Below are 24,523 nucleotides of genomic sequence, written 5' to 3' on the forward strand. Positions count from 1 at the left end.
CATCTGTGCATAAACTAAGGAAATAGTTCCATACTGTCATTAGAAGTGTGGAAGTGGAAGCATCATGTTGATACTGAAGGAGGGACTGGTGCTGGTGCTGGTGTCATTGGGAAAGAATATTAACTGGAAACACCTAAAGACAAACAGGAAGTTATAGATTGAGAATAAATTCAATTCAATTCAGTTATTTCTTTTGTAAACGAATTAAGAACAAATGTCAAAAGCACTTATTTTATATCAAATCAATCCAAATGTACACAGAATCAAAGTGTATAACTGCGACTGGTAAAAGCTTTCAGTCTAAGCTCACTCCTCCTAAACGACCAGCTAGCAACAGCTCGGCTGATTGTAAAGACTAGAAACATCTTCCCAGGCATTCCACCAATCCCAGACTTCTGGCCCCTTCTGTCTGTCAGGGGTGTGAATAATAACTTTGTTGGTATGGAAACCAATAAAGTTATTGGTTCTGAATTCGCTCACGTCTGAATTTTAAACAAAATAAAACCCTCATTATTCTGGCTTTTGGCAAACAGACATATTTTTGTCATCCTACAACATGTATAGTTTATTGTGACATACAGTCTCCAGCAATATGGATAAATATGTTGCCTATATTTCTGGAGACTGTCTGCCCTAATTGACACGGGTTCTATAAAAAAAAAACAAATCCAATTATCTCTTTAGCCTATTTTGTTTACAGGATGTGACCTACAGACAGCTGCTGGTTTAGGATAACATGCAGCCAGCAAGAGGAAAATCTCTGACATCTGGGAATACTTTGAGATGATCGCTCACAATAACATTCTTCTTAAATAAAAACAATTCACCCCTCCGCCTCCCATTTTCTCACCTTCTGGAAGTTTCCACTATTATTTGTAGTCTGATAAGTAAAGATATATCAGTCTTGCACAGCAGAAACAGATTTAATGCTGTTGCAAGACTAAAATTCTGCATGTAGGTAAATATAAGGGATCAGAGCCAATTAGAAATCCAAGAATGCCCCAACAAGCACTGCACTCCCAAGACACTAAAACATCAAATGTCCTTGTCAAATCAGTAAAAGAAATAAAAAAAACACACAAAAGAGGAAAAAAAAATGCAGTTGAAAGATTATTTACTTAAATTACAAAAGATCAACAATGAAGATTTAATTGTTTGAAACGAGTCTCACAGTCAAAGCAGCAGGTAAGCATGTAGAGTAAAGCCAAACTGCTAGTCACTAGTGGAAAAGGGTCATTTAAGTCCAAATTGTCTTTAATATTAAATTAAGGTGGAACTAAACAAACCTCCTTACATTATTTTCCACAGTTTCCTTTTAAGACCTCATTTACCTGAGTAGGGTGAAAAGTGTGCGCTCCTCTCGTGCCACCTGAACCTCTGATCGTTTTTCAGACTTTAACAACTAACAAAGCTGTGAGACATTTCCAGCGAAAACACTTAAAAAAAAAAAAAAAAAACCCAGGCATTGTAGGCTATTTAACCGTGTTACATAAATAGAATCTTTATTTCAGTTTGCATATGTTGGAAGGCTTTATTCCAACTTGAACAGCCTCGTGTGAAACATTTAGTCAGAAGGAAAACTACAACAAGAGGACAAACAGAACCAAGGCCTGCCATTTACTGCAAGAAGTCTTTACTTAGTTTCAACTAATAAAAGATTAAAACAGATGCTATACATTACACTCACTATACATATTTACATAACTTACAAAGGTACAGCCATGCATACTTTATACAATCTCTGTGTAATACGTCCGAGCATGTTAAAAGGGGTTTAAAACCACCCAGATGGCAGCTGAGATCTCACTATCTACCAGCTACAACAGTGAAGAGGAGAATATTTAGGTACCAGAAAGAAACACCACAAGTGGATTTACTGACTGGCTCGGTTCCATGTTGCGCACCGGGGTCTGCCGTGACAGTGAGGCGTCCTGAACAAAAGCAGGAAGCTGTTTTGGCTGGAATACATCCTGTACCTTCCTGACTGACTGTCACAAGGCTGAAATGTTTGCAGTGGGGAAATAAAAGCGATGTGTGAATGTCTACGTGGAGAACAGAGGGCCGGTGGAGGCAGCAGTGAAGACGGGGCCGGTGTAGAGTCCAGGTCCGTCTGCAGGAACCTGCCAGACAACACAACAAAACACAGGAACACATCTCAAAACAAGATGTTCACTCACACATCTGATGCGTTTTAACACGACACTGGGTAGCGTTAGCAGTCTGGTGTTCCTGTTATGTACTCAGAAATTTCCTTGTTGTTTTTATTACATTTCTGAGATTTATCTAAACATTTCTGAGTTTTCTGGTGGAAATTTACACTTATGCCCCCCCCCCTGGGCTCGGTACAACATGACCCGCTGGCCTAGAATCATAAGGAAGACTGCTGACATTACAACTTCCCAGCTGTCAGTAGCTGCGCTTCCATTGAGCATAAAATTACATAAACTGGAACTATGAAACTAAGTTTGCTGAACGGAAACACGCCACGTTTAAAAAAAGAAAGAAAAAGTTTGAGGTGGTTTTTCCGCTTTATCAAAATTGGTGTATTTCGCAGAACTGCAAGGGAAAAACTTTTTCCGCATCCCATGAGTCGTGATCAACAACTGAATGTTACTAAGAAGGAAAAAGAGTACGACAGGAAGTGGTAGGAGGATGATGGTGCAGCATGTTTTTTTTTTTAAATAACGTGAACAAGCTTATTGCGAAATGTTATTTTTTTCAGCATTAGCAGAATATTGAAGTGTTGTGCACATTCAAAATGCAAACTTAGCTAATAATAACCTCCACAAGTTGGCTACAGTTACCGTTACTGTAGCCTAGCATACAAGTGGAAAGTTGAGTGGAAGGATCGCCAAAGTAACATCTTGCAGTGGTGTCCAAAGCCGGTCCTCAATGTTTGAGGTTTTCCCCCACACCCAAGTTAACTCTACAGCCTTTCACTCTGCCAGCAAACCTGTTTTATTGGCCTCATGTAATATTTTAATATTCTGAAAACTTGCCATATTTCATATATCACTCTGGGGAATGAATTGCTTTAATGAGCTGAACTTTTTTAATTGAATTACTAAAATAAATGAACCTTTTTATGCTGTTCTAATCTGTGGAGATGAACCTGTTCGGAAGAACAACAGGCCACGTTCCCATAATCAACACCGAGCAAAAACATTTGCCGTTATTGGCATGACAACCACTGTTCCCATCACATCTGATTGTTTGTGGCACAGGAGTTTTACGAGGAGACTCCAGTCAAACAGAATTTATTGTGAATAGCTTTGCATACAAATGTGTGAATAATTAGGAGTTTGCAAAGAGGCTTACAGCAGCGCTGAAGGTTGCTCTCACTTCTACCTCGCCGTGTTTCCAGCAAGACGCTACGAATCTTCAAGACGTTTGCGGTTGAAAGAATTTCCTTCGCCGCCATCTGCCGGGTCGGCAGCAGCAGCAGCAGTGATTTAAGGAAGCTGATTGGAAAGTTCGCTGTGTGGGGGCAGCCGTCTATCCATCACAATCTAATGAGAGGCTACAAAAATATCTCCGATTTTTTAAATTTAGATTTAGTCTCTCATGGATGTACATGTAGATAACTTGAAACTATTAATGCAAAGTCATCCGAAAGCTTAACAGACATTATTTTAAACCCAACATTAAAACATCATTTGAAGATGTTCTTGCTTATAGTTGAATTTCACACAAAATTAGGTTCCTTTATGGGTCTACAGCTATAACAGCTGGGAAGATGGACGTGACTGATTACCTTATATTTCTTAAAAGTCAGCTGGTCTTTCAATAAGGAGCAAAAAAAAAATGGAAATAGAGTTTATTACAAATTTTTTTTTAAAACATTAGACAAACAAAACTATATTTAAGATCTGATCATTTTCATATTTCATCTACAAAAGGTGCGACTGAAAAATCTCATCTCTGGTTTGTACTTTGCTTAAAAAAAAAAAGATCAGTTTTGTACACCATGAGACACTAATGCTAACCTTTGCGAAACCTTGGATAGCTGCACTAAATTTTATCTAAGAGCAGCCAAACGTCTGGAATATTGGATATCAGGAAGCGACCTTATAAAATACTTCCAAATACGACCTTCAGTAAACTGCTGCTGCCTCTGAGGCTGATGCTCTTTACTGATGTGTGTCAGCACATCTCCGCCGACGGACGTCGCACAAACTCGAAGCTTCTTAAGTTTTTTTTTTTTTTTTTTTTTAAATCAAAACTACACTTAAAGTAAACAGCATCTCCACTGCCTGTAATGCGTCGATGGACTGACTGACCCCTGGAACATGCAACACCCTCCATTCCCCATGTTAAAATACTCCAAAGCTACATCCACACCCCCCGAGGGCCAGATGGAAATAATGGCTCCAACCATATGGGTCAGGATCTTTCTTTGCTAGCCAGGCTTTCCTCTTCAGGCTGTGAGCTAAAATAAAAAGGAGCATTTTAAAAGGAAACAATCTTCCACCTGACATGTTAACCTCAATGAGGGTCAGTAGGGTCAATCTGCCGACAGTAGCAACTGTCCCATCTCTTGTTTTTCTTCTTTTACACTCCAGGGGCTCAATATAGAGAATATAGAGAGTAGAAGTGGAGGGGGAAAAAAATCGATTCCGTAGAGATTCGCAATTCGTAGTACTGGGAAATGTTGAATCGATTCAAAATGTTCAAAAATAAATTTTAAAATGTGTTTAAGTTATCTATTTTATGACAAACGCAGCGCGCTAGTCAAAGTTCAGGTTGAAGAATCTGTTGAAAAGCAATTTTTAGTCAAACTTTAAACAAATCTGGTAGCTATGGAAAAACCACAAGAGGTTCTGTTTGTAGTTTGGACGTCTTCCAATCACGAAGACAAGACTTCTGGAACAATGTTCTTTGGTAAGAAGAACCAAAGAACCACGGTAGAAATGCCACTATGAGGTACAGTGGTGGGACAGATTCCCAACTGCCCTGCAGTCGACCATGAGATGCCAACGTTTCCCAAAATTCTGTGAGGCCATCGTTCCAAATCCAGCAGCTAATCCACAACAGAAAAGAATCAAAAGTTCCGACATCAATCTGTTTAAAATACAATGACTGCTTTTCTTGCTCTGAGGTTGAATGTCACTCATTTCAGAACGTTCAAAACGTCTTGATAAATAAATACCAGGTATTAGAAAATGTGATTCTAGCCTGATTTCACCAGGTAGACGTTTACTTTCATTCAATCTTTATAATGAAAAGGTCAAACTATTTCATCTCTTATGACAGCTCACTAATGCACTAATGGGTACAGCATGGCTGATAACTAATGGATCGGTGATAATGGAAGCATTAGTGATTCCATATGGCTGATCTATAAGCTGGCATATGAAGCCAGACTCTGTCCTTTCATCAAAGTATAAAACCAACTCAAAATCTACTTCCACTTGTTTCCTAGGAGAATTTTTCCAATATTTTTGTTTAATGACCTGCAAGAACTCTACATCCCAGGAAAGAATGTCAGAATAAACTCAATAAAAATGAAGCACGCCTTTAGAAGATGCAAAAGAAAGAGCAACAATTCTGCAACGCCGCAATTTTAGCTGCGCGTATATTTACATATATGATTTTTATTTTATTTTCAGAAATATTCACCACCATCGTCTAGGCCCATTTTCGCTTCATTCAATTAGATTAAAAATACACTGTTTATCCCAAAGGGAAATTAAATGTTAGCAGAACTCATATTCTTTGAAGTATCTTCAAAGAATTGCTATGGATGGTGATGTTGTGGGCAGGAAGGACCTCCTGCATCTCCTGACACAATCAGAACAACTTTTTCATCAAAGGGAAAAATACTACTTGTGTTAATGCCTTAAATAAACACCAAATTCTTTGCTTCATAGTCTTCAGTCCTGCAGTTCTACAATATGTTTTCCTTCAGCTGAACTTTCCACAGTAATATCCTAAAGCAGATGCTTGTGGAGGGTGTTGATGATTGTGCTGGACAGCTGTGATGTCTATAGTCTTCCTAAAAAATGTCTAGGCCTTAACATAATGGATTAATGTAAGACTGTGTATCTGTGGTCGATCTAAACACGATAAATGTACTCAGTTGAATCTGAAATGATCTCAGCTGATCTGATACGCCCGCCTACACAGCAAACGACTGATGAGAGAGAAAAGCCGAGGCGTTTTTTTTTTTTTTTTTAACAAGCTAAAGGCCACGAGAAAATAACAGCAGCTGTTTAAAGGCTCTCTAATTGGGACGTAGAGCTACAACAACAACAAGTGCATTCTGTTATTTAGACCCAGGCGGAAGAGAAGACGAGGCCGTACCTCTCCGAGAGCCTGCAGGGCGACGGTGGCTGCCATGGCCTTGGCGTGTTTCTTATTGGGACTGGCGGTCTGCGGCTGATAGTCCACCCCGTTCACAGTGACCTGCAGCAACACGGCATACGGATGGCTTTAATAACACAGGAGCTGTGGATTCAGTTGACTTATGCTTTTGATTACAGACCGTGGAAACAAGAAGGTCAGGAAGGTGCAAACACAGAATTCTAGATTTATTCCAAAAATGTATGAGAAAATGGATGCCACTAGCTGCATTTCCATGAATCATAAAAGTGTGCAAATTGAAATTACAAAAGTATTTTTTGCTTGAAGGGGCAGTGCAATGTATTTTCCAGGCACAGTGAAATTTTGTAGCACAATGAACTAAGTATGTCATCTTCGGTTGTTATAAAAAGGCTGTATACATTAAATATAACTTAAAAGAAATTTGATATTAAAATAAATTGGGAAAGGGCTGCACAGTGGCGCAGTTGGCAGCACTGTTGCCTTGCAGCAAGAAGGTAAATTGGTCTCTCTAAATGCTCCCTAGGTGTGAGTGTGTGCATGGTTGTTTGTCCTGTCTCTGTGTTGCCCTGCGACAGACTCTCACCCAAAAAGTTCGCCGGAGATAGGCACCAGTACCCCTCCCGACCCCACTAGGGACAAGGGTGTACAGAAAATGGATGGTTGGAAGAAATTGGGCCTCTCTCTCTTTAAAAGCTCCTCCTCTTTATGAAACTCAGCTTTCAGGAAGTCAAACACGGCTCCTCTATTAATCCTTTAACGTGTTCACCAGCGTTACACTGAGAAGTAGCTCATATAATGTGATCAGCTGATGTACAGCTCCACCAGGTGTTTGCTAATTGCTGCAGGCTAGTCTGAAGGAGCTGAGTGGGGGAGTAGAAACTCTGTGAGGCAGAAGCCCGGAAGCTTAGAAACTGCTAGGTCAACCTGGACGTTTTTCACAGCTGAATGGTTGACAGGGGACATTATAGGATTTCTCAAACATGCATGAAAGAATCAAAGCAACACTAAAGATATGTTTTTAATGAGGGAATAACATCTTAACATGATGTAAATCTCAAAATGTTGCCTTTACACAATACTGCTCTTTAAGGACGTACAGTACATTGGTCGAATGTAATAATCTACTTTTAAACGTAAAGTGGAAAATCATCATAATTAACAGAAATAAAGGCCATCTGTGTAATTAATCTATATAACATAGTGAAAAAGTTCCTATAATAAATCAGCTTTTCAATAATATTCACATTTATTGAACGGGTCTGTTTACCAACCTTGAAAAGGAAACTCTTGCGGTGGTCCGGTCCGCTGTGGTGAACCATGACGAATTCTGGCTGCGTGATCCGCTTCTTGTTGCACAGCTCAATGAGAGCGGAAACCGGGTGCTTCCCTGCGCACAAATAAAACCAGCGTGAAGGAAATGAGAAGGAAAGGATGGCGACCGTTTTCACAAGTTTAATCAAAAGACATTTTCCGTCAGAAGCCGAGTCGTGCCTTCAAGAATATCGGGTTTTGATGGGAGTTCTTTGAACCGCTCCCATCCTAGGCCACACTGACAGCACCTTTGATAATGAGAGCATGAACAAGCAAACAGATACATCTAAAGCTAATTTCAAGATTTGCTGACTTATTTTATGTATGCAGACGCATGGAGAATCTCTGTGTGGCCTTTCAGGTCATGTCAGAACACGACTTCTTTATCTTTACAAGATTTTTTAGCTTTTGTTCTGGGGCTGAATCACAGATTCAGTGAATCAATCCCACTGCATCTCAGAAGAAACAGGAAGAAACCTTAAGGTAAACAGATGAACGTGGAACCTTCAGGTAAATTGCCCCAGTAATTATTGTGATAAACAATAACATTGTTGTTTTCATATCACCTTCAAGTAAATATATTCAAGTAATAAATGCAAGTTCTCCATCTCAAAGTGGAATCAGTAGATTCCAGGCTGGAATTGGAAGTTATCGTAAACATCCAAAATAAAATACAGCAACCAAAAACAATAAATAAAATGGAAATAAAAACCACACACAGCATGAAGCATTGAACATGGATTATGAAGTCCCTATAAACAAAAGTGCCCTTCAAAAATATAATTAATTTAATTATTTTAAATGTATAATATGATTGATAAAGATGATATTTTCATTTAACTGATTATTTGTCTGTGTCGTATTTGTTGCTGCTTCTTGGCCAGGACTAAATGTGTTTTTATCCTGGTAAAATAAAGGTTAATCAAAACGTATAATTTGAGAGGATCAGTGATTTCAAAATAAAAATAAAAATAAAAACAAGTCCGAACTAAACAAATGGAACACTGTATTTCTGTTTATGGAACAAATCTTTCTAAAATAACCAGAGTATATCAATTTTTACTTTAGAAAGTAATAAAATATAATATTCTAACCAGGTATAATGAAGTAAATTGACTCAGTAGAGTACTGTATCATTAGAAAGATATAAAAAAAAATGTGTGTGTAGAGATATGGTATCTATAAGGATGGCTGATTATTACAAATCAACTTTAGGGATAAGGGGATTTTTTTTTTCTTCCAACTGCTCCTATTTTTTCAAAACTGTCTATTTACATCAACATGGGACATGTTCATGTTTAATTGTAAATGAATAAAACAAACTAAAGTGTGTGTTAATGGAGGGCAGCCTCATCTGGAATCACTGCGCTGCCATGGCGCTTTGAATAAGACAAGTCTAAGCCTAAGTGCTTTAGAGACACAAATCAAGAATCAATCAATATATCTGACACGCAAACTTATTTTTCCATATGTGAATCTTTTCAGCAAGAGCAAACAGTCGGACATAATGCAGTGAATGTGTTACCCATTAGGTCCTTGGTTACAACAAGTCCTCCTGTTTGCTTCTGTGGCTTTTCTCCCTCAGCAACAAGACCTGGAAGATAAAAATCAGTGAGCACAGGAACTCCATTAGCACTGCTGCCGCATTTATTATGATCAACTGTCTGAAAATCTCCCTAAAGAGTCCATCAGTGGGATGTGGAAGGGGCTGATGGAGCGGCAGAGAGAAGCAGGAGATTTAACAGGAAACCCAGCGTTTGCATGTGGGGAGTTATTATACAGTACAGAACCAAGAATTAACCCTTTAAATGCCTGTATAATAATTTCAATGACCAAAAACGGGTAAGAATTTTCTATAAAATAAATGATTTGTACTAAATAACCCCAAAAAAGAAAAATTCGCACCTTTTCTGTCCACCTTGAAGTCGATGACGATTGGTTCCACCGTCCCCTCGCGGTTCCTCCCTAAGCCCTCGCCCGTTCTCCAGCCCATCTTCCTCATGAGGAACTCCCCAACGCCGCCCGACACCGGAGCCGCCCTGAGGAACTGGTCCTACACCCAGGAGAGAGAAAACCACTCTGCATCAGCACAACTCAGCATAGACCCAATATAGCCCTGGAACGGGTCACACCACTAACCTTTTTTAGTTTATGTCAGGAAGGGGAAGTGATTCAGTTTTAGTTTTAATTGGTTATGTTATGTAGTTTATTCAATATGCTAAAGAACCAACCAGTCTGCTTCAGACTGACAGACCCAAACCTGACACAGTTAAATCGGATCTAAACTACTGGTGGGTTTGACAGAACAGACTGTAACCATCCAGAGTCAACAGGGACAGACATGCACTGAGGCTCCTGACAGACACATGTCAGCTTGGTGTCTAACAGCCCTTAGCAAGACATGCAACCACAGACCTGCAGTGCTAACAGCTGAGGAGGACTTTGCAAAGTTTCACCTTGGGGGAGCGAATGTTTAGGACTGGTTTTGAAGGTAAGATATGAAAGCATGTTATTGTGGGGGTTAGAAATTTTGAAAGCAATTAATTTTTCTCCCTCTTTTTTAATTTCGCTGTTGATTTTGATTTTGTTGAAGGATTTCAGACACAGGTCTCATCGATGTCAGTGATTTTACCACCTTCCTAGAGCTGTGCTGCTTTATCAAACATCAGATATTATATGTGGTTTAAAATATCTGCACAAAGAAAGTGGCCGGAGAAATTGAGATCAACTCTATAATTTACATTTGAAAAAAGACATTTAAATACGCTGAATAAAAAGACACATATAATTTCTTTTTCACCGTTTTGAAGTTAAATCAGGCCAAATTATTTCTGTTTAAGCTTCATTAGAATTACAAAAAATTATTTGCATTTGTAAATCCAAGTTTTCTAGCAAATGGAAAGAAATTTGGCGATCAGATTTTTAACAACATATATTAGTTTTTGGCATACACCAAGTTAAATCCTTCAAATCAATCTTTTTCCTTTGCCATTAATAACTTGTTCACGTCCTTCTGTCCTCCCCTACAGGACAAACCCAGAAGATCACACAGGATTACACAACACAGTGTTAGCCTCACAGTTTGACTGGATCGCAGGAGTCAGCATACAGAGAGAAGTGGTCTAGGATTGAGCTGGCAGCCCTACCATTGACTGGTGAAAACTGATCCCATCTCATTAAACGGGTGAGCTGCCGCCGTCAGTTTCAGCGTCGGGTTAAGGTCAGTAAGTGTGTTTTTGCAAGAGGAAAAAGGTGAGACGTCACCTCTGTCATAAACTTGCACACCACAGTGTCTAATTTGTCAGTGACAGCTGGGTTACTCTGCGACTACAGCAGTTTGTGTGAGCCTGCTGGTCAGCCGCTGAGAATAAAGATGGACGGAAACCAGAAACAATGCAGCATTCGTTAAAAGTCCTGAACTTTTGACAAACACCAGCTCAGACCCCTTAATACAAACATGACATAGAAAACTGTGTTTTCTCAGGGTTGGTAACAAACTGAAGCTTTTGTACTGAACGATTTCTTTTCAGTTTCCTTTAAGAAACACTGCATTTTTCTTTTTTCTTAACAGGGTATTAAACGTGACATTGCACGCTTTCCTAAATTCCCCTGGTGGGGTTGATGGGCACCTGACAATATCACAGTGGGCCCACTTTTGTGAGTTATCTAATCCTGATTCACAGACTGAGAAAAACTGCCTCAACTCAACCTGCGCCTGAACGCACCATGTTTTTCTTCCAAATACCTTTGGGTTTATCATCTTGATTTTGAAAAGTTCCTGCAGAGTTTCGTTTCATTTTACTCTGAGGCAAGTAGTTTGGGGTTCAATTCCCAATTTGTGACCTTTGGGAAATGCCACCCTTTCATGCTCTCTCTGATTACTGTGAACAAAGAAAATTTTAAAACTTTTTGAGACCCAAATGTCCTCTTCTTTCAGTTTACACTCCAAACCTTTCGTTCGAAGTTCCTTCGTTCAGAACGAACATGATCTCTGGAACTTAGACTTAAAGACACTGGTACATGTTGGTATTAACATTTAATCAGCTAATCGGCTAATATTTGTTCTCCACTCCTTTTAAAGTAGTTGCCAGGTCCATGACTGCTTTTTTGGTTGTTGTTCTTTTACATAACTAATCACTAAAATATATTTGTGTGCTTCCTAAAACCATTTCCATGTTAAAAGTGTAGCTTGATTGAGATTTGACAGTGTTGGGGAGTTGCTGTTTTTCCTGAAGAAATGCAAACCCTCTGCTTAATGGTCCAAAACTTCAACGAGGATTTCCACGTTTGAACCACTGAAGACCGATGGTGAAAAACATCTGCCCTCGACGTCGTTCATGTGTCTCACCGTAGGATTTGACGTTAAATGAGTGGCTAAGTAACCCTTACCTTCTTTAGCCATGCTTGTGGTCCGCTGGTAGACAGCTCCTCTGAGCTGAGAACCTGGGCTCCAGTAGAACCAGTAAAGAGACCAGGAACGTTGCTGGACTGAGCCCACGCATCCACCTGTTAAAAAAAAACAAGCATTGCCTTAAAAGCCAGCCATTCAATTTTCATTATAACTATTTGAGAAATCAACATTTCCTTAAGAATCCTGAGTGAGACGTATTCTACCTGCTCTTGAGCGCGGCTGAGCATACAAATGGCACTGACGTCATAGGGGTTCTCAGCCAATCGCCTCTGAGCTTTGATTCTCTCCGTCACTGCCTGGGTGATATCCACATTCTGAGGGGAGAGAAGAAGAAGAAGAAAAAAAAGGCAATTTGAAGTGATGGAAGAAAACTACCACTATATCGGTTTGGACGTTTCTGCATGCGTCACTGCTCATCTACAAGGACTCGTCTCTTCCAGCTGCTGCTTCAAAACTTAAGGCTTTACTTAAATCTTTGCCGTTTTCCACACGGGAGCTGCAGTTCTGATATCTGCCAGAGACGTTCCAGATGGGAGGCAAAGGAGAGCTGGGTGTTTAATATACAAATATGTCTGACTGGAGTTAGCTGGAAAGTGCTGAGGAATATATCAGAATAATAAAATGCATGTTTGAAATGAATTTATCTGGAGTGCAACGGCACACAGTACAACATAACAGCAGTCAGGTTTCTATGGCGTCAGGTCAAACCCACTTTATTCTTGTTTGCAGTTAAAGCTTTCATTAATTATCTTCCGCAGCATACAAGTGAAATAACTTTTATTTTATTTTATTTTAGCTCCATGTGCATCGTTTTGATCAAGCGTTCCCTAGAGAAATTCTGTTATGGCATTTTAGGCAAGAACATTTTTATTTTCTTATTTAAAAGGGGAACTGTTTTATTTGTTATTTGCATCTTTTAATGTATTTCTAATATTGTATAAGAAGGGCTGAAGAAGATCAATAAAAAAAATCTGCAACGTGTGATCATGTTTTATACGAATAACTGATAGAATGATTGACTACTCTAATAATTGTTAGCTGCAGTTCTAATATAAATGTGTAAAAGTTCATAAAATGTTTTTTTTCAGAGCTTCTTAGGCTCAATGAACCCAAAATGCACTCTGCTACAGTTCATACTCACTTCTACTTTATTTTTTTATTCTTCTTAGTCTATGAAAACTATTGCAAAATGCAGTTCTAGTTCTCTGGAGCAACAGAATGAAACTTACAGAACCATGCGAGAGATCCTTAGCTCATTCTGATCGGGGAGTTTATAAACACAGCCAGTGTATAAATGTTCTGTAGCATCTGTTGCAAACACTGTTTGGGCAACTATTTTTTTATTTTATGACACTTTCACTACATCAAGAACATGCATCTGCTCTTTTACACTCAGAAGCTTTCTCCAAGATTTCCAGCTCAAAACAGCCTGAGTTTGGCGTTTCCCTTCTGATGCTCCTGACGGAGGTTTTGCCGCTTGTTCCGTCTCAGAATAACATCCCTGCCAGCCTACAAAATACCTTCATCCACGTGAAACACCGCAAGAGCACTGCAAATTGAACAGCGACAGCAAACTGTAAATACTCAGAGGCCAAGTGTCTTGTTATTTCTCATTTCGCTTGTATTGACAGCCCAAAGGCGCTGGCAGTGATGTGTGATCTCTGCCAGCGCTGACAGCCGATCTCATTACAGATGTCTCTCTCTGCTTGTGCCCACCAAGCAGAAGACGGCGTCTTGTTATTCTGCAGAAACAGCTGCTTCCTGCTCAGAGCTCTGATCAGCGCGGCTGGGTTGGGTAACGGTGACCTCCGTGGCGCCCATCAGGATGCCTTTAGTGTCGATGAAGAAGTCATTCATTGCATTAAAGTGATCAAGCCAGAAGCTTTTTTGCATTTTCCACAGGTGAAAGGCCTCCGTGCCAACACCCTAATCTGTAACTCCTCCACAAATTCTCTAAAACTTCACATCTACACATTAAGAAGAGACACGCGTCATTGTTTTGTCAATTCAGTTGAAGAACACTTTATTAATCCAAAATAAATAGTAACTCATCTTATCCACGGTTCTTCAAAGAATTTGAGTTGATGCTTATGGCCGTGGGTAGGAATGATCACCTGGAGCGACTGAAGAGGCTCTGTTGTGTAACCGTCTCAGAAAAAGGATGCTTAGGGTCCTGCAGGTTTCTTTTGTATTTCATTTTATTGCAATGACGAATGGGATTTTATATAATGTGGAACTCTACCAGCCATCATCCTCTTTAGGAAGGTACAAAATGTCCAAATCAACCCCAGATACAAACTGTAACAATACCCTACTCACACACAAGTTAAGAGAGAGTCACTAAGTCCTGTTGTAACATTGGCTGAAATGCCATTCAGAGGAAGAAGACTTTACTCCATATGCAGCAAAACAAATCTAGATTAGACTTTGCAAATGTACTGAGGTTCTGATGAAACTAAATCAATCATCCATCTATTCCCTCTCATCCCTGAAGCTTCACAAAGGAGGCTGGTCCCCAGCATTCACTGGGCAACAGGCGCAATTCATCCTGGACAGGTCGGCTTTGAATCCATTTTAGTTCAAATAAATCTAACACAGAGAATAGCTGCTTCTGTTTTATGTTCAAATGTTACGTTATCTATATGGAGGCTCTTAAATAACATGACAGACCTTGTAAATTGTTTGCATGTCTCCACCTAACGTCAGTGTTGGTGTCAGCAGCCAGGCGCTTCTGAACTGGCTAAAACGAGTCCAGCACCACCTTCTGGTTCAGAAATGAACTGCCGTCTAGATAAACGTGCCAGACTTCTACATGCTTTTGTTTGCAGAGTGGAACATTTCTATAAACCCTTTTAATAAACATGTACGTAAAGCAGTAAAACACCAACAACAGTCAACAGGCATATTGCTGCAGTTTTTTATTTTTCAATACGAAGGCTCAAATAGCCACAATGCTAAAATATTTCATATTTTATGGGCGCCATGGTTCTCAGTTTATGTCCCCACATGGCACAATATACTGGGATTTAAACTATAGCGCTTTGTTTATGGGAAATGTTGCTTTACCTTCCCGGAATGAATTGTAATTAAATTTATAGGACGGTGTGAGTTTCTACAATAAGCTCAGATCGTTCCAGCTGCTGCTTTGGGAGCTCTAAGTGTTCAAGCAGGAACTGATATGGGTCATAACAGAAAACAAAACATTTTAATGATACTGCACAGAGGTGGGCATCCTAAAATACCAAAACGTGAAAGTCCAACCAGGACAGAATTGAAGTGACTTTATTAGACACCAACAATCCCTATAGAGAGTTTATGTCTTACCTGCTGCCGTACTTCAGGGAAAACACTGTCGCTGTCGGGTACAGGTGCTACCTGCTGCTCGATGACGTCGGGTAACCCTGAATCTGACGCCGCCTCGCCCGACAGCGAGGTGGACGTCGCCGAGGGAGCGGTTGACACAGACTTCTTGCCCGTAGACGTAGATTTGTCAGCTGTTTTCTCAACTGGAACCCACTCTCCATAGGCAACCACTCCTTCTCCCTCCTACATGGTAGCATTGTGAACAGGAGGAAGCATTAATATGTGTTAGAAACAGATGAGAATCCTTTGCTTCTCCTAATTGGTTGTACAGACGAATCCTGACCTTCTTACGATGCTGTGACCCTGAAGACACAGGAAACTCCTTGGCCATTTCTGCATCACTACGCGATGTTGGACGAACTGTTGTGTTCTGAAAGTTGGAAAAAAATAAATAAATAATTGCAATAAATGCCCATTTTTATTTTTCTTAAAACAATCCATGTAAATGCTGACTAGTAATTTTTCAACTCCACTTATGCACTACATGTTGCATTTAAAGTAATCAATCGGCTGCCAGATTCAATACAGCTTATTTTTTCCTATTTTAAAGGGGATTAAACACAATATTTTTGGCAAATTAACTAATTAAAATCTGCCTTTTCTGCATTTTAAAGAGCTTTAATACATCTTTTAATAAAAAGCGGCTGTCAAATCACACCAACTACAGCTTTATATCTGCCCATTTTGCCTCTTCAGTGTCCATTTCTCAGTTTAGAAAAGACACAAAAAATTACATTAATGTTGAAGTTGATGACTTTTTGCTCTCGAATGGTTGATCCTCCAAAGAGTTTGCCGTCGTCTTCTTCATCGGAAACATGAGGTAGTGCCACCGGCAGCTCTCCAGTGCTGTCTGCAATCATCTTGCATTTCTATAAAAACACAGAGAACAATGAAATGACTTAACAGATATAATGTAATAATAAGGCTGTAGGTCTTGACTTGTTACCTACTATGTGGTTTCAAGTGGGAGAGTGCAGATGTATACAGTCAGAAGTAAGACAAGGTGACATTTTCCGTTTTTTAACAATTCCTGACACATTCCAAACTAAATACACGTCTGGTCTTCAAAGTCTGTTGTTTCTCTCTGTCCTTTAGTAATAGCATAGACTCTGCATGGAAAGAATAACTACAAAAAGAAATCCTCTACCAATCAATTCATGCCTCCTTTCACGTTCAAGTCGGTTATCATGAAGTTCAGTACTTAGAAAGAAAACACGATTCTTACTGCTATGAAAAACTGTAGTTTTTATCAAACGAGCATAGTTACAATCCAAGTATATTTGAGCATTTATTGATAATGCATTACTTTTAAATTCATCATACATTTGGCTAATGTATATTGGACATCCTTAATTTTCACTAACAAAATATTAGATAAGTACTGTATTTAATTGTATTGGTTTTTGAGGGGGATTTATAAACATACAAACAGGATTTATGCTTCTTCAGTTGCATTTTTGCAAATAAGATGAAACAAACTTTAAAATATGCATATTTGTGCTTTTTCTAGTAAACTTATGGCAGTAAAAGTATTTCTGCTTCTTCGCCTTAGCTTTCATATATCGCCTCAACATTTCGGCCATGTTTTAGAGAATACCTGACATCGATGGAACAAATCCTCCAAACTGAGAGCATGCTGATGACTGCTTACTGTTTTAAGTGCTTTGTTTAGTCCTGAAAACACACACACACACACACACACACACACTGGGGTCTTACATCAGTAAACTCCTTAATGCTAATGCTGTTGGCCTGCTTCGCCACTTTCTTTTTCACTTCCTCCAGAGCGGCCGAGTTGGACTGGATGCCGAGGATAGACGGCTTGTTACCGACGGAGTGCGGTGGGAGCAGCGAAGACAGAGTCCCCATGTTAGACAGAGCTGCAGTCACAGACGCTACAAGGGAGACAAAGTTACAAAAATTAAAAAAGGTTCGAAAGAGAGCCGAGAAAATAGGGTTCGCATTGTTCATTTAAGTTAGTAGAGCAACACCACATTTATTGTTTTTAATTCTGTTGTGTTGGTTATTCAACCATCAAATTGGTGCAAAGCACTATTCTACCCATTCAGTCGGGGCAAAGTCGGGGCAAAAAACTGTGCAGTGTGAACTGGGCTTAAAATAATCTAACCAACATCCCAGAATGTGACATAATTAAGAAATGATGTCCAGATTTTACCAGCAGTCATGCTAGCCATCGCTGCGTTCATGGCCATGTTTGGTAGGGCCAGAGGAAGCGCGGTCGTCCTAAGGCTGGCAGGGACGGGCATCCCAGCCTTCACACACATGGCAGCAGCATTGGCCTTGGCTATTTCCAACAACTGCTCCTTATCTGAGGAAACACAGAAACAGGAATAATTAACCCCAATTTATTCAAAAACTCATAGTGGCAAATGGTAGCTTTGACTGAGGAATGCTGGTTTAGCGTATCTGACCCAGTTCGCTGATGCGTTTTGGGCTGGCACTCCTGCTCCGGTCCTTTCTTGTGGGCGATCTTTTTTTGCGCAGGATGAGGACGGGGGAGTGGCTCGGCTCGCGTTTCCAGCGGTCCCTCTGGCTGTAGGTCAGCCTCCTACGGTTGCGCGAAGCAGACCGTGAGCGGGACCTCCGGGAGCGCCGGTGGGCCGACCTACGCAGCGAAGAAACCAACAAAACACAAACGACGACATCGGTTCTGATGCTGGTAACCGCATGTTGGACGTTACAGAACGAAAGCGTAACGCTACCTGGAGCGTGACCTCTTCCTCACTGAGCGGCTCCTGGATCTGGACCTTCTCCTGTGGCTCCTGCTGTGGGAGTTGGATCTTTTTCTCTTCTTTGATGACTTCTTGTCTCTGTCTCTGTCTGGGGACCGGGACTGCTTTCTTTTCCTCCTGGCTGGTGACTTGTCATGAGACCTGGGCTTTTCTGAAGCTTTCTGCTGAGGGGCGGTGGACTTCGGGGCTTGTTCGGGCGCAGAGGGTGTGGGCGGCTTGTGGGCAGATGAACCAGAACCTAAAGTTTTAGGAAGACCAACAAACAAATTCTAATCAAGCTGAAAATCCAACTGGTGCTTTGAGACAGTGTGGCATAAACCAGGGTGTGTCTCTGTGTGTGTGCATGTGTGTGTGATCTACCGCTTTCTTGAAGCTTAACCAAAGACCCTGCGTCCATTTATTAATTAAAACAATTCAATTTCAAGAAAGCAGCATTCAGTTAACAAAACTATTTTAACATCAATTCAAAATTGAAACAGTCTCATACAAGGTCTGAAGCAGAACTATTTATTCTTAATTCTCATTATTTTTGAACACTTTCATTCGAACAGTAGTAGTTTGTTCTTTGCCATTCATCCTCCATTTATTATTTTCTAAAAAGCATGTGCTGTCATGTACTTATTAGCATGTTATGATGTTCAATACATTGTAAGAAGCCTCCCAATGATTACAAGTAACTTTTGAAATGCAAATATTAAGCATACTTTTCAATAATTTAACTTACTTTAATTGAGCTAATTAAAGGCGACAACATGTGAGAGCTCAGCCTGTGAGTCAGAACTGTGCCGAGGTGCTTATGTGGATTTGTTGGCTTTACGTGAGCTTACCTTGTTTTTCCGTTTTGTCTCGATTCTCCGCTGGCTCTGCTGCTTTTGGTTCAGCTCTTTCTTCTGCCAGCAGGGGTCTCTGTGCAGAACTGAGGTTCTGCACCGGCGACTGGGGCCTTTCTGAAGGACACTGGGCACTGAGCACGGACTCACACAAACGTCCTGTCGTCTCAGACGGGCTGCAATCGACCGCACCACAACATCATTTGTTTCATTTAAGAAACATGTCAAACAATTAAAAAAAAAAAAGTTCTGGCCTGTCTTCATTACTGTAATGACAGCACTTGATTGAAGCCAAGTGACGGAATCCATGGAAAAATACATGAAGTAACCAGCAGCCCAGAAGATGAGTTTTGAAGCTGTGTTTATGGGCTTTACGTATATTTCAATGCCAATTGTGACATCAATGGGAAACTTCTTCATGCGTTTTCCTTAGAGAGATATTTACCGCTAGAGTGGGCTGAGACCGTTATATTTAACAGTATTTATGACGGTGAAAAGCTTTTTCAGAGCTGCAGCACCTGGTGACTGTACAGTGTAATCAACTGGATGGTGAACATGTAACACTCATGCAACTTTGCTATGTTTTTGTTCTTTGCTGAAACTGCTCCGGTCACTTCTTGTGGTTTACTGCTTTTGTCCAATTTAAAGCCAAAATGATTCTAAATAGGCAAACTTGTACTTTCTGTGAACTAATTTCTCCATTTAGGGATTTCTCCAGATGTACAAAAGTATTGCACGTCGTTATCTGTTGGACTGACGAATATCAGCTGGGAAAATGTTGCATTTCGCCCGACATTAATCGGATGTTGATGCCACAGATGGCTGTAACAAACAGGAAGTGGAGCATACATCTCAGGAAAATGGAGAGTATTCCCTGCTGTACTTGAGGTTTGGACTTTGAAACTTTCAGAGTTTGTGCCTCTGGTAAGACAACAACCCACCAGCGAATGAGAAACTTTGCTAAGTCCTCTCCCCATATGAAATCTTTTTTTCAGAAAAGCTAAAAACCAGCTCAAGCCAGCGTACAAACTTTGAAGAAATGATATCGAATTTTGCAGTTTCCGTCAACCTTTCCTGATGGAATACCACAAATTGCCTGGAAAAAAAATAGATCCAACCAGAACCTTCTACAGCAGATGTACGTGGTACGCCACAGACAGATGAGGAACACTAAAGTAGAACCAGATGAAACATCCAGAAGAGAATTATGGGACAGCAGGATGATTCTTCCTTAACTCAGGTGATTTTAGCTACCAACTCTGGTTGGTGGAGAAAGTAATTCACTTGAAATTCTATTCAGTGTGAACAGGGTCTAATAGACCTGGTGTGCCAACAGCAGAGGACCTGAACTGAAAAGCAAGTTATCAAAATAATGAGAGAAAAATAATAATAGGATTCCCCCATTCTCTTCCTGAAGGACATTTTCAGGACTCTCCCACAACAGTCTGGCAGACTGCGTCATTCTCTGCGTCCACTCATTTTTTATTTCAATCTGCCTTCTTTTTGCTCAGGGCTACCCTCTATGATATAACCTTGGACTTATCTTATGCGACAACAATCACCCCTTTTTAGATTGTTCCTAATCTATTCTATAACAAACAGAGTCAACAAAACAAAGCGCTACTTTTTCACAGCCGATATAAAAGGAGTTTCAAAGCCAGAGGCCCAAATCCCAGTAAAGCAGGAGTTTTCAGCAGGACTCTCCAACCTGTGACTCTTCATCTCCTTCATTGGTTCTTATTCATTTTGAGTAAAACTGATGTTCATGTAGTTGGCCTGAGGGTTAAAATGTCACTTTGGATTAGACAGGTTGCAGACCCCTGCATTAGTGATTTAATTAGGCCGATTTGTCCTTGATAAAAAGGACATAGACTGAAAAAACTGAAGAGTTTTTTTTATTGAATGCATCTAGAACTCCCTCCAGGGGCGGGCATTTATCATATCGTTTGTAATACCTGCTTTCGCTTTGGTGGCACTGTGAAGGAGACGGTGATTGAGCCTGTGATCTTTGGCAGTGGAGACGCAGCGATGAGGCGGGGTTGCTCTTCGCCGGGGAGGAATGGGACTCAGAATTGGAATGTGATGGCGGACACGGGCTCCTGCTCCCAGCTCTCTTTTCATTTCCATTCCCTTTATTGGAGCTGTCCTGTTTTAGAGTGAAAAGCAGCAACAAAAAAAAAACAACTAAACAAAAACCTGATACGTGTATATGTGATGTCAACACAGAGACAGTTTGGGAGAGAAGGACCAGCATCGGTCCAGCTTATCCACTACTTGTTAGGAATTTGAAGAATTTCAAGCATTAAATGAATAAAGATGATTTTTACTTCTGGAAATGCTGATCTTATTTATTTAAGATAAATAAATGCTGTCAAACAGCAGCTGGATTAATTGTAGATTCTTGATTTGAATATATTACAGATATAAATGAAGGTTCTTGTGCAATTTAGTGAAATCAGGCATTTTTGGGTGGAACTCTGACCACCAGATGGCGACAAAGTGTTTCAACAGCAAGTGTTGAGGTAAACACATTTCTGGGATTGTTTCTGTCACATTCCCTGTTTGAATTGTTTTTGTTTCTTTACTTCATTCGTCATGGAAACGGACCAGTGGGAAAAATAACAGGCTCACCATCAACTCCATATAACCAGGTATCAAAATGTCAATATTTTAACTTAAGATAGTAAGTAGAAGGTAAATGATACATTTGATGAGACTAATAATCCATATAAAACAAAGCAACCTCTTTTTACTCTACCATGAATTGCTGTTACCTGTTTGGGGATGATATCTGGCAGCTGTTCCTGTCGAGGTCGCAAACATTTATTGAGCTTCTGCTTCGATGTGACTTCCGAGTCCGAATCGGACGTGTTCTCTCCACTTCTCCTCCTCTTCTTCTTCTTTCTCTTCTTCTTCTTTCCCGACGAGTGCTCTCTGTTGGAGCTGGACTTCTTGTCACCTGGACCATTCAGGAGACATGTTTAAGACACTGCAGTCTTGCAATAATGCATAACTATCAAGTGGTATTTTCAAATTTCCTGTCAACTTTAAACATTTTTTAACTCAGAAGCATGCCGGTCAGCTGGATTACTGCCTTAGTGCCCCGAGCTCCGGGGGTAAACCGGAGTTTTCTGGGGTAAACCCTGCAGAAAATTAAAGCCCCTGTAAGACTGCGATGGTAGCCTCACTCCCAACAACCAACATATAATATCGCATATGGATTAGGAGTTTGTAAAGCGCCACATGTGACGTTTTCCCCACTCACTATAAAAGTATAAAAAAGGTCAAAGTAGCATTTTTCCCAATAAATATGACCTTTTAGTCTCCATGCCTGTAAGACATATTCATATAAATCCCATCCCCTCTCTCACTCCTGATAAATATGGAGCAAAAACTTCAAAGGCTGGCCCTCATAAAACACAAAGCACATGTAAAAGGTGAACATTTTTACTCTGGCCGACTCACCTTGTTCCTTCATCTCTGGAGCTGGTGTCTCTTTTCTACGAGGAAAAGACAAAAGACAGGCAAGTTCCCAATGAAAACACGGACGACAACCAAAAACAGCAGAGTGTGAAGTCTCAGAATTCGCCATCTTAAGCATCTGTGTTACATCCATTTGTAACTTTCACGAGTTCTCCCTCTCTTCTGACTTGATTATGTCTATGACTTGTTTCAGCCAGGTCATGTGTCACCATGGTTTCAAAACTGTAAAAAGTTTTCTATTAGAAATTTCAGACTTTTTAAGCTCTGCTAAATTAGCAGATAGCCTGACTAATGAATCAGCTAACATTAGCATTTTATATTTGTGCTACTCTATGAAGAAAACAGGAGCAACTCAGATTAATGATCTGCACAATAAACACTTACTTAGCATGTTTTTACATATTGTTTTAATCCACGTGGCGCTTTATTTCTTCTTACTGTCTGTTGTGAAATTAAGTAAACATTTAAACATCCCCTTAAAGCAACAGGGAGTCATTCTGGTATCAAAATGGTAGCATGACCTTTAGGTAAAGTGCATTCAGGGACATACAGTCAAAGATAATATTTGTCATTTCATTTTAAGACGGACTGAATCTCGGCTGCTTTAAATTTCAGTTAAGATCTATTATTACTGCGAACATGTTAGCTTCTAGTCTACACAATACAATATTTTTCTTTCATTTAAAGAGTGAGTTTAGGTTTGTCCTGGGGTAAAAATGATTAGAAATTGTGAGATAAATTAGATAGGTTCACAGGGATAAAGAATTAAATAACTGAAAGTAATTTAAACTGATTTTTAAAAATTGTTTCAGTTATTGACATTTTGGAACAATAACGAAATAGAAGAAAACGATTAACTGATTAATATCTAATTCAACTGCTGAACAAAGTAAAAGCAATTATTGAAGGATATTGTTAATATGATAACATGACTATAGATGCTCTTTCAGATCAACCTGTTACCTCGGCTCTTGTCCCTCCATGTCGGCTCCTGACTCAGAACTGCTGTCCTTCTCATGGTTCTTCCTCTTCTTCTTGCTCTTGTGCTTTTTGTGCTTCTTCTGCTTCTTCTGGGACTTGCTGGGGTCCTGATGCTGGGCTCTCGGAGGACTTCTCTTTGCCGCATCACTAACTTTCTCTTCACAGTCCGCGCCTGTTGCCTCGCTGCCGGGAAACGGATCAGAACATCACATGTTACCGTCTGATTATTTTTTAAAAAAAAAACCCGAGGGCAGCATCGAAAAGATCCATGAGGAAGCAGAGGGAAAAAAAATGTTTAGCGTTGATCTTTCTGACAGTGCTGCCGTTTGGCCTTTAATCTCCACCGTGGTTAAAATAATCTTTACACATCAAACAGATGATCTTTATAAATATTTTTTTAAAAAAAACAGTTTCCATCTGTATGAAGACTTTCATCCCCTGCCCTTCCCGAAGCCTGCATGCAATGCATGGTTAGTTCACAACATTCAGAACCACATGATTCGGCGACATTCAGAGCGCAGGGCTATCGTTAGCAACAGTCCGTCAGCAGAAACACAAGCTAAACACGACTGACGACAAACCTTTTGTCGTCCTTCTGCTCCTCTATCTCTCGAATCTTGTTTAGAATAAAATCCTGGAAAATTTGTTCTATGTTGGCCGCCATGTTTCAGTGTGTAACTAGAATAAACGTCCGGGTAGGAACTCCATCCGCTCGATAGTTGCTCCCCCCGCTGTTAGTTTTGTTCTCAACTTTATTTGTAGACGTACCATTTACATAGGACAACGTTGACTGAATATATTTACATGTCTCAGAAAAGAATAGTACAGATAAGCAAATAAAAAGAAAAAACTAGGGGGTTTAGGTTTCAAATACTACATTTAAAGCATTGCGTATTTCAAACGTTTAAACACCCAATTTATTGTTAGATCTGATATAATACTCAATTCCATTGAAAAAAGCAGTAAAACATGGTTTTCCTTCAGTGAATTTGCAACGATGAATATGACATTTAGCCAATAATAAAACTCGGAATTGCTAAGCATTCGTTTACCAGAGAGGTAAACTC

At 40.0% G+C, this 24,523-nt stretch overlaps 1 protein-coding gene across 1 annotated transcript; it reads right to left on the reverse strand.

The window, feature by feature from the left end:
* Window positions 1-1,475: 1,475 nt before the first annotated feature.
* Window positions 1,476-24,146, reverse strand: LOC106699885 (protein SON-like). Its single transcript, XM_023329603.1, has 20 exons — window positions 24,038-24,146; window positions 23,439-23,639; window positions 22,458-22,492; window positions 21,767-21,951; window positions 20,948-21,138; window positions 18,990-19,168; window positions 18,133-18,400; window positions 17,842-18,035; window positions 17,586-17,738; window positions 17,129-17,304; window positions 16,144-16,278; window positions 15,693-15,779; window positions 15,371-15,592; window positions 12,250-12,360; window positions 12,025-12,141; window positions 9,541-9,688; window positions 9,161-9,229; window positions 7,596-7,711; window positions 6,304-6,405; window positions 1,476-2,120 (listed from the first exon to the last, which is right to left on the reverse strand). Exons 1-20 carry the CDS (start codon window positions 24,118-24,120, stop codon window positions 2,043-2,045), a joined length of 2,850 nt encoding a protein of 949 aa, XP_023185371.1. The 5' UTR covers window positions 24,121-24,146; the 3' UTR covers window positions 1,476-2,042.
* Window positions 24,147-24,523: the final 377 nt, after the last annotated feature.

Source organism: Xiphophorus maculatus, chromosome 24 (genome assembly GCF_002775205.1).
Source record: "Xiphophorus maculatus strain JP 163 A chromosome 24, X_maculatus-5.0-male, whole genome shotgun sequence".
Taxonomy (NCBI): Eukaryota; Metazoa; Chordata; class Actinopteri; order Cyprinodontiformes; family Poeciliidae; genus Xiphophorus; species Xiphophorus maculatus.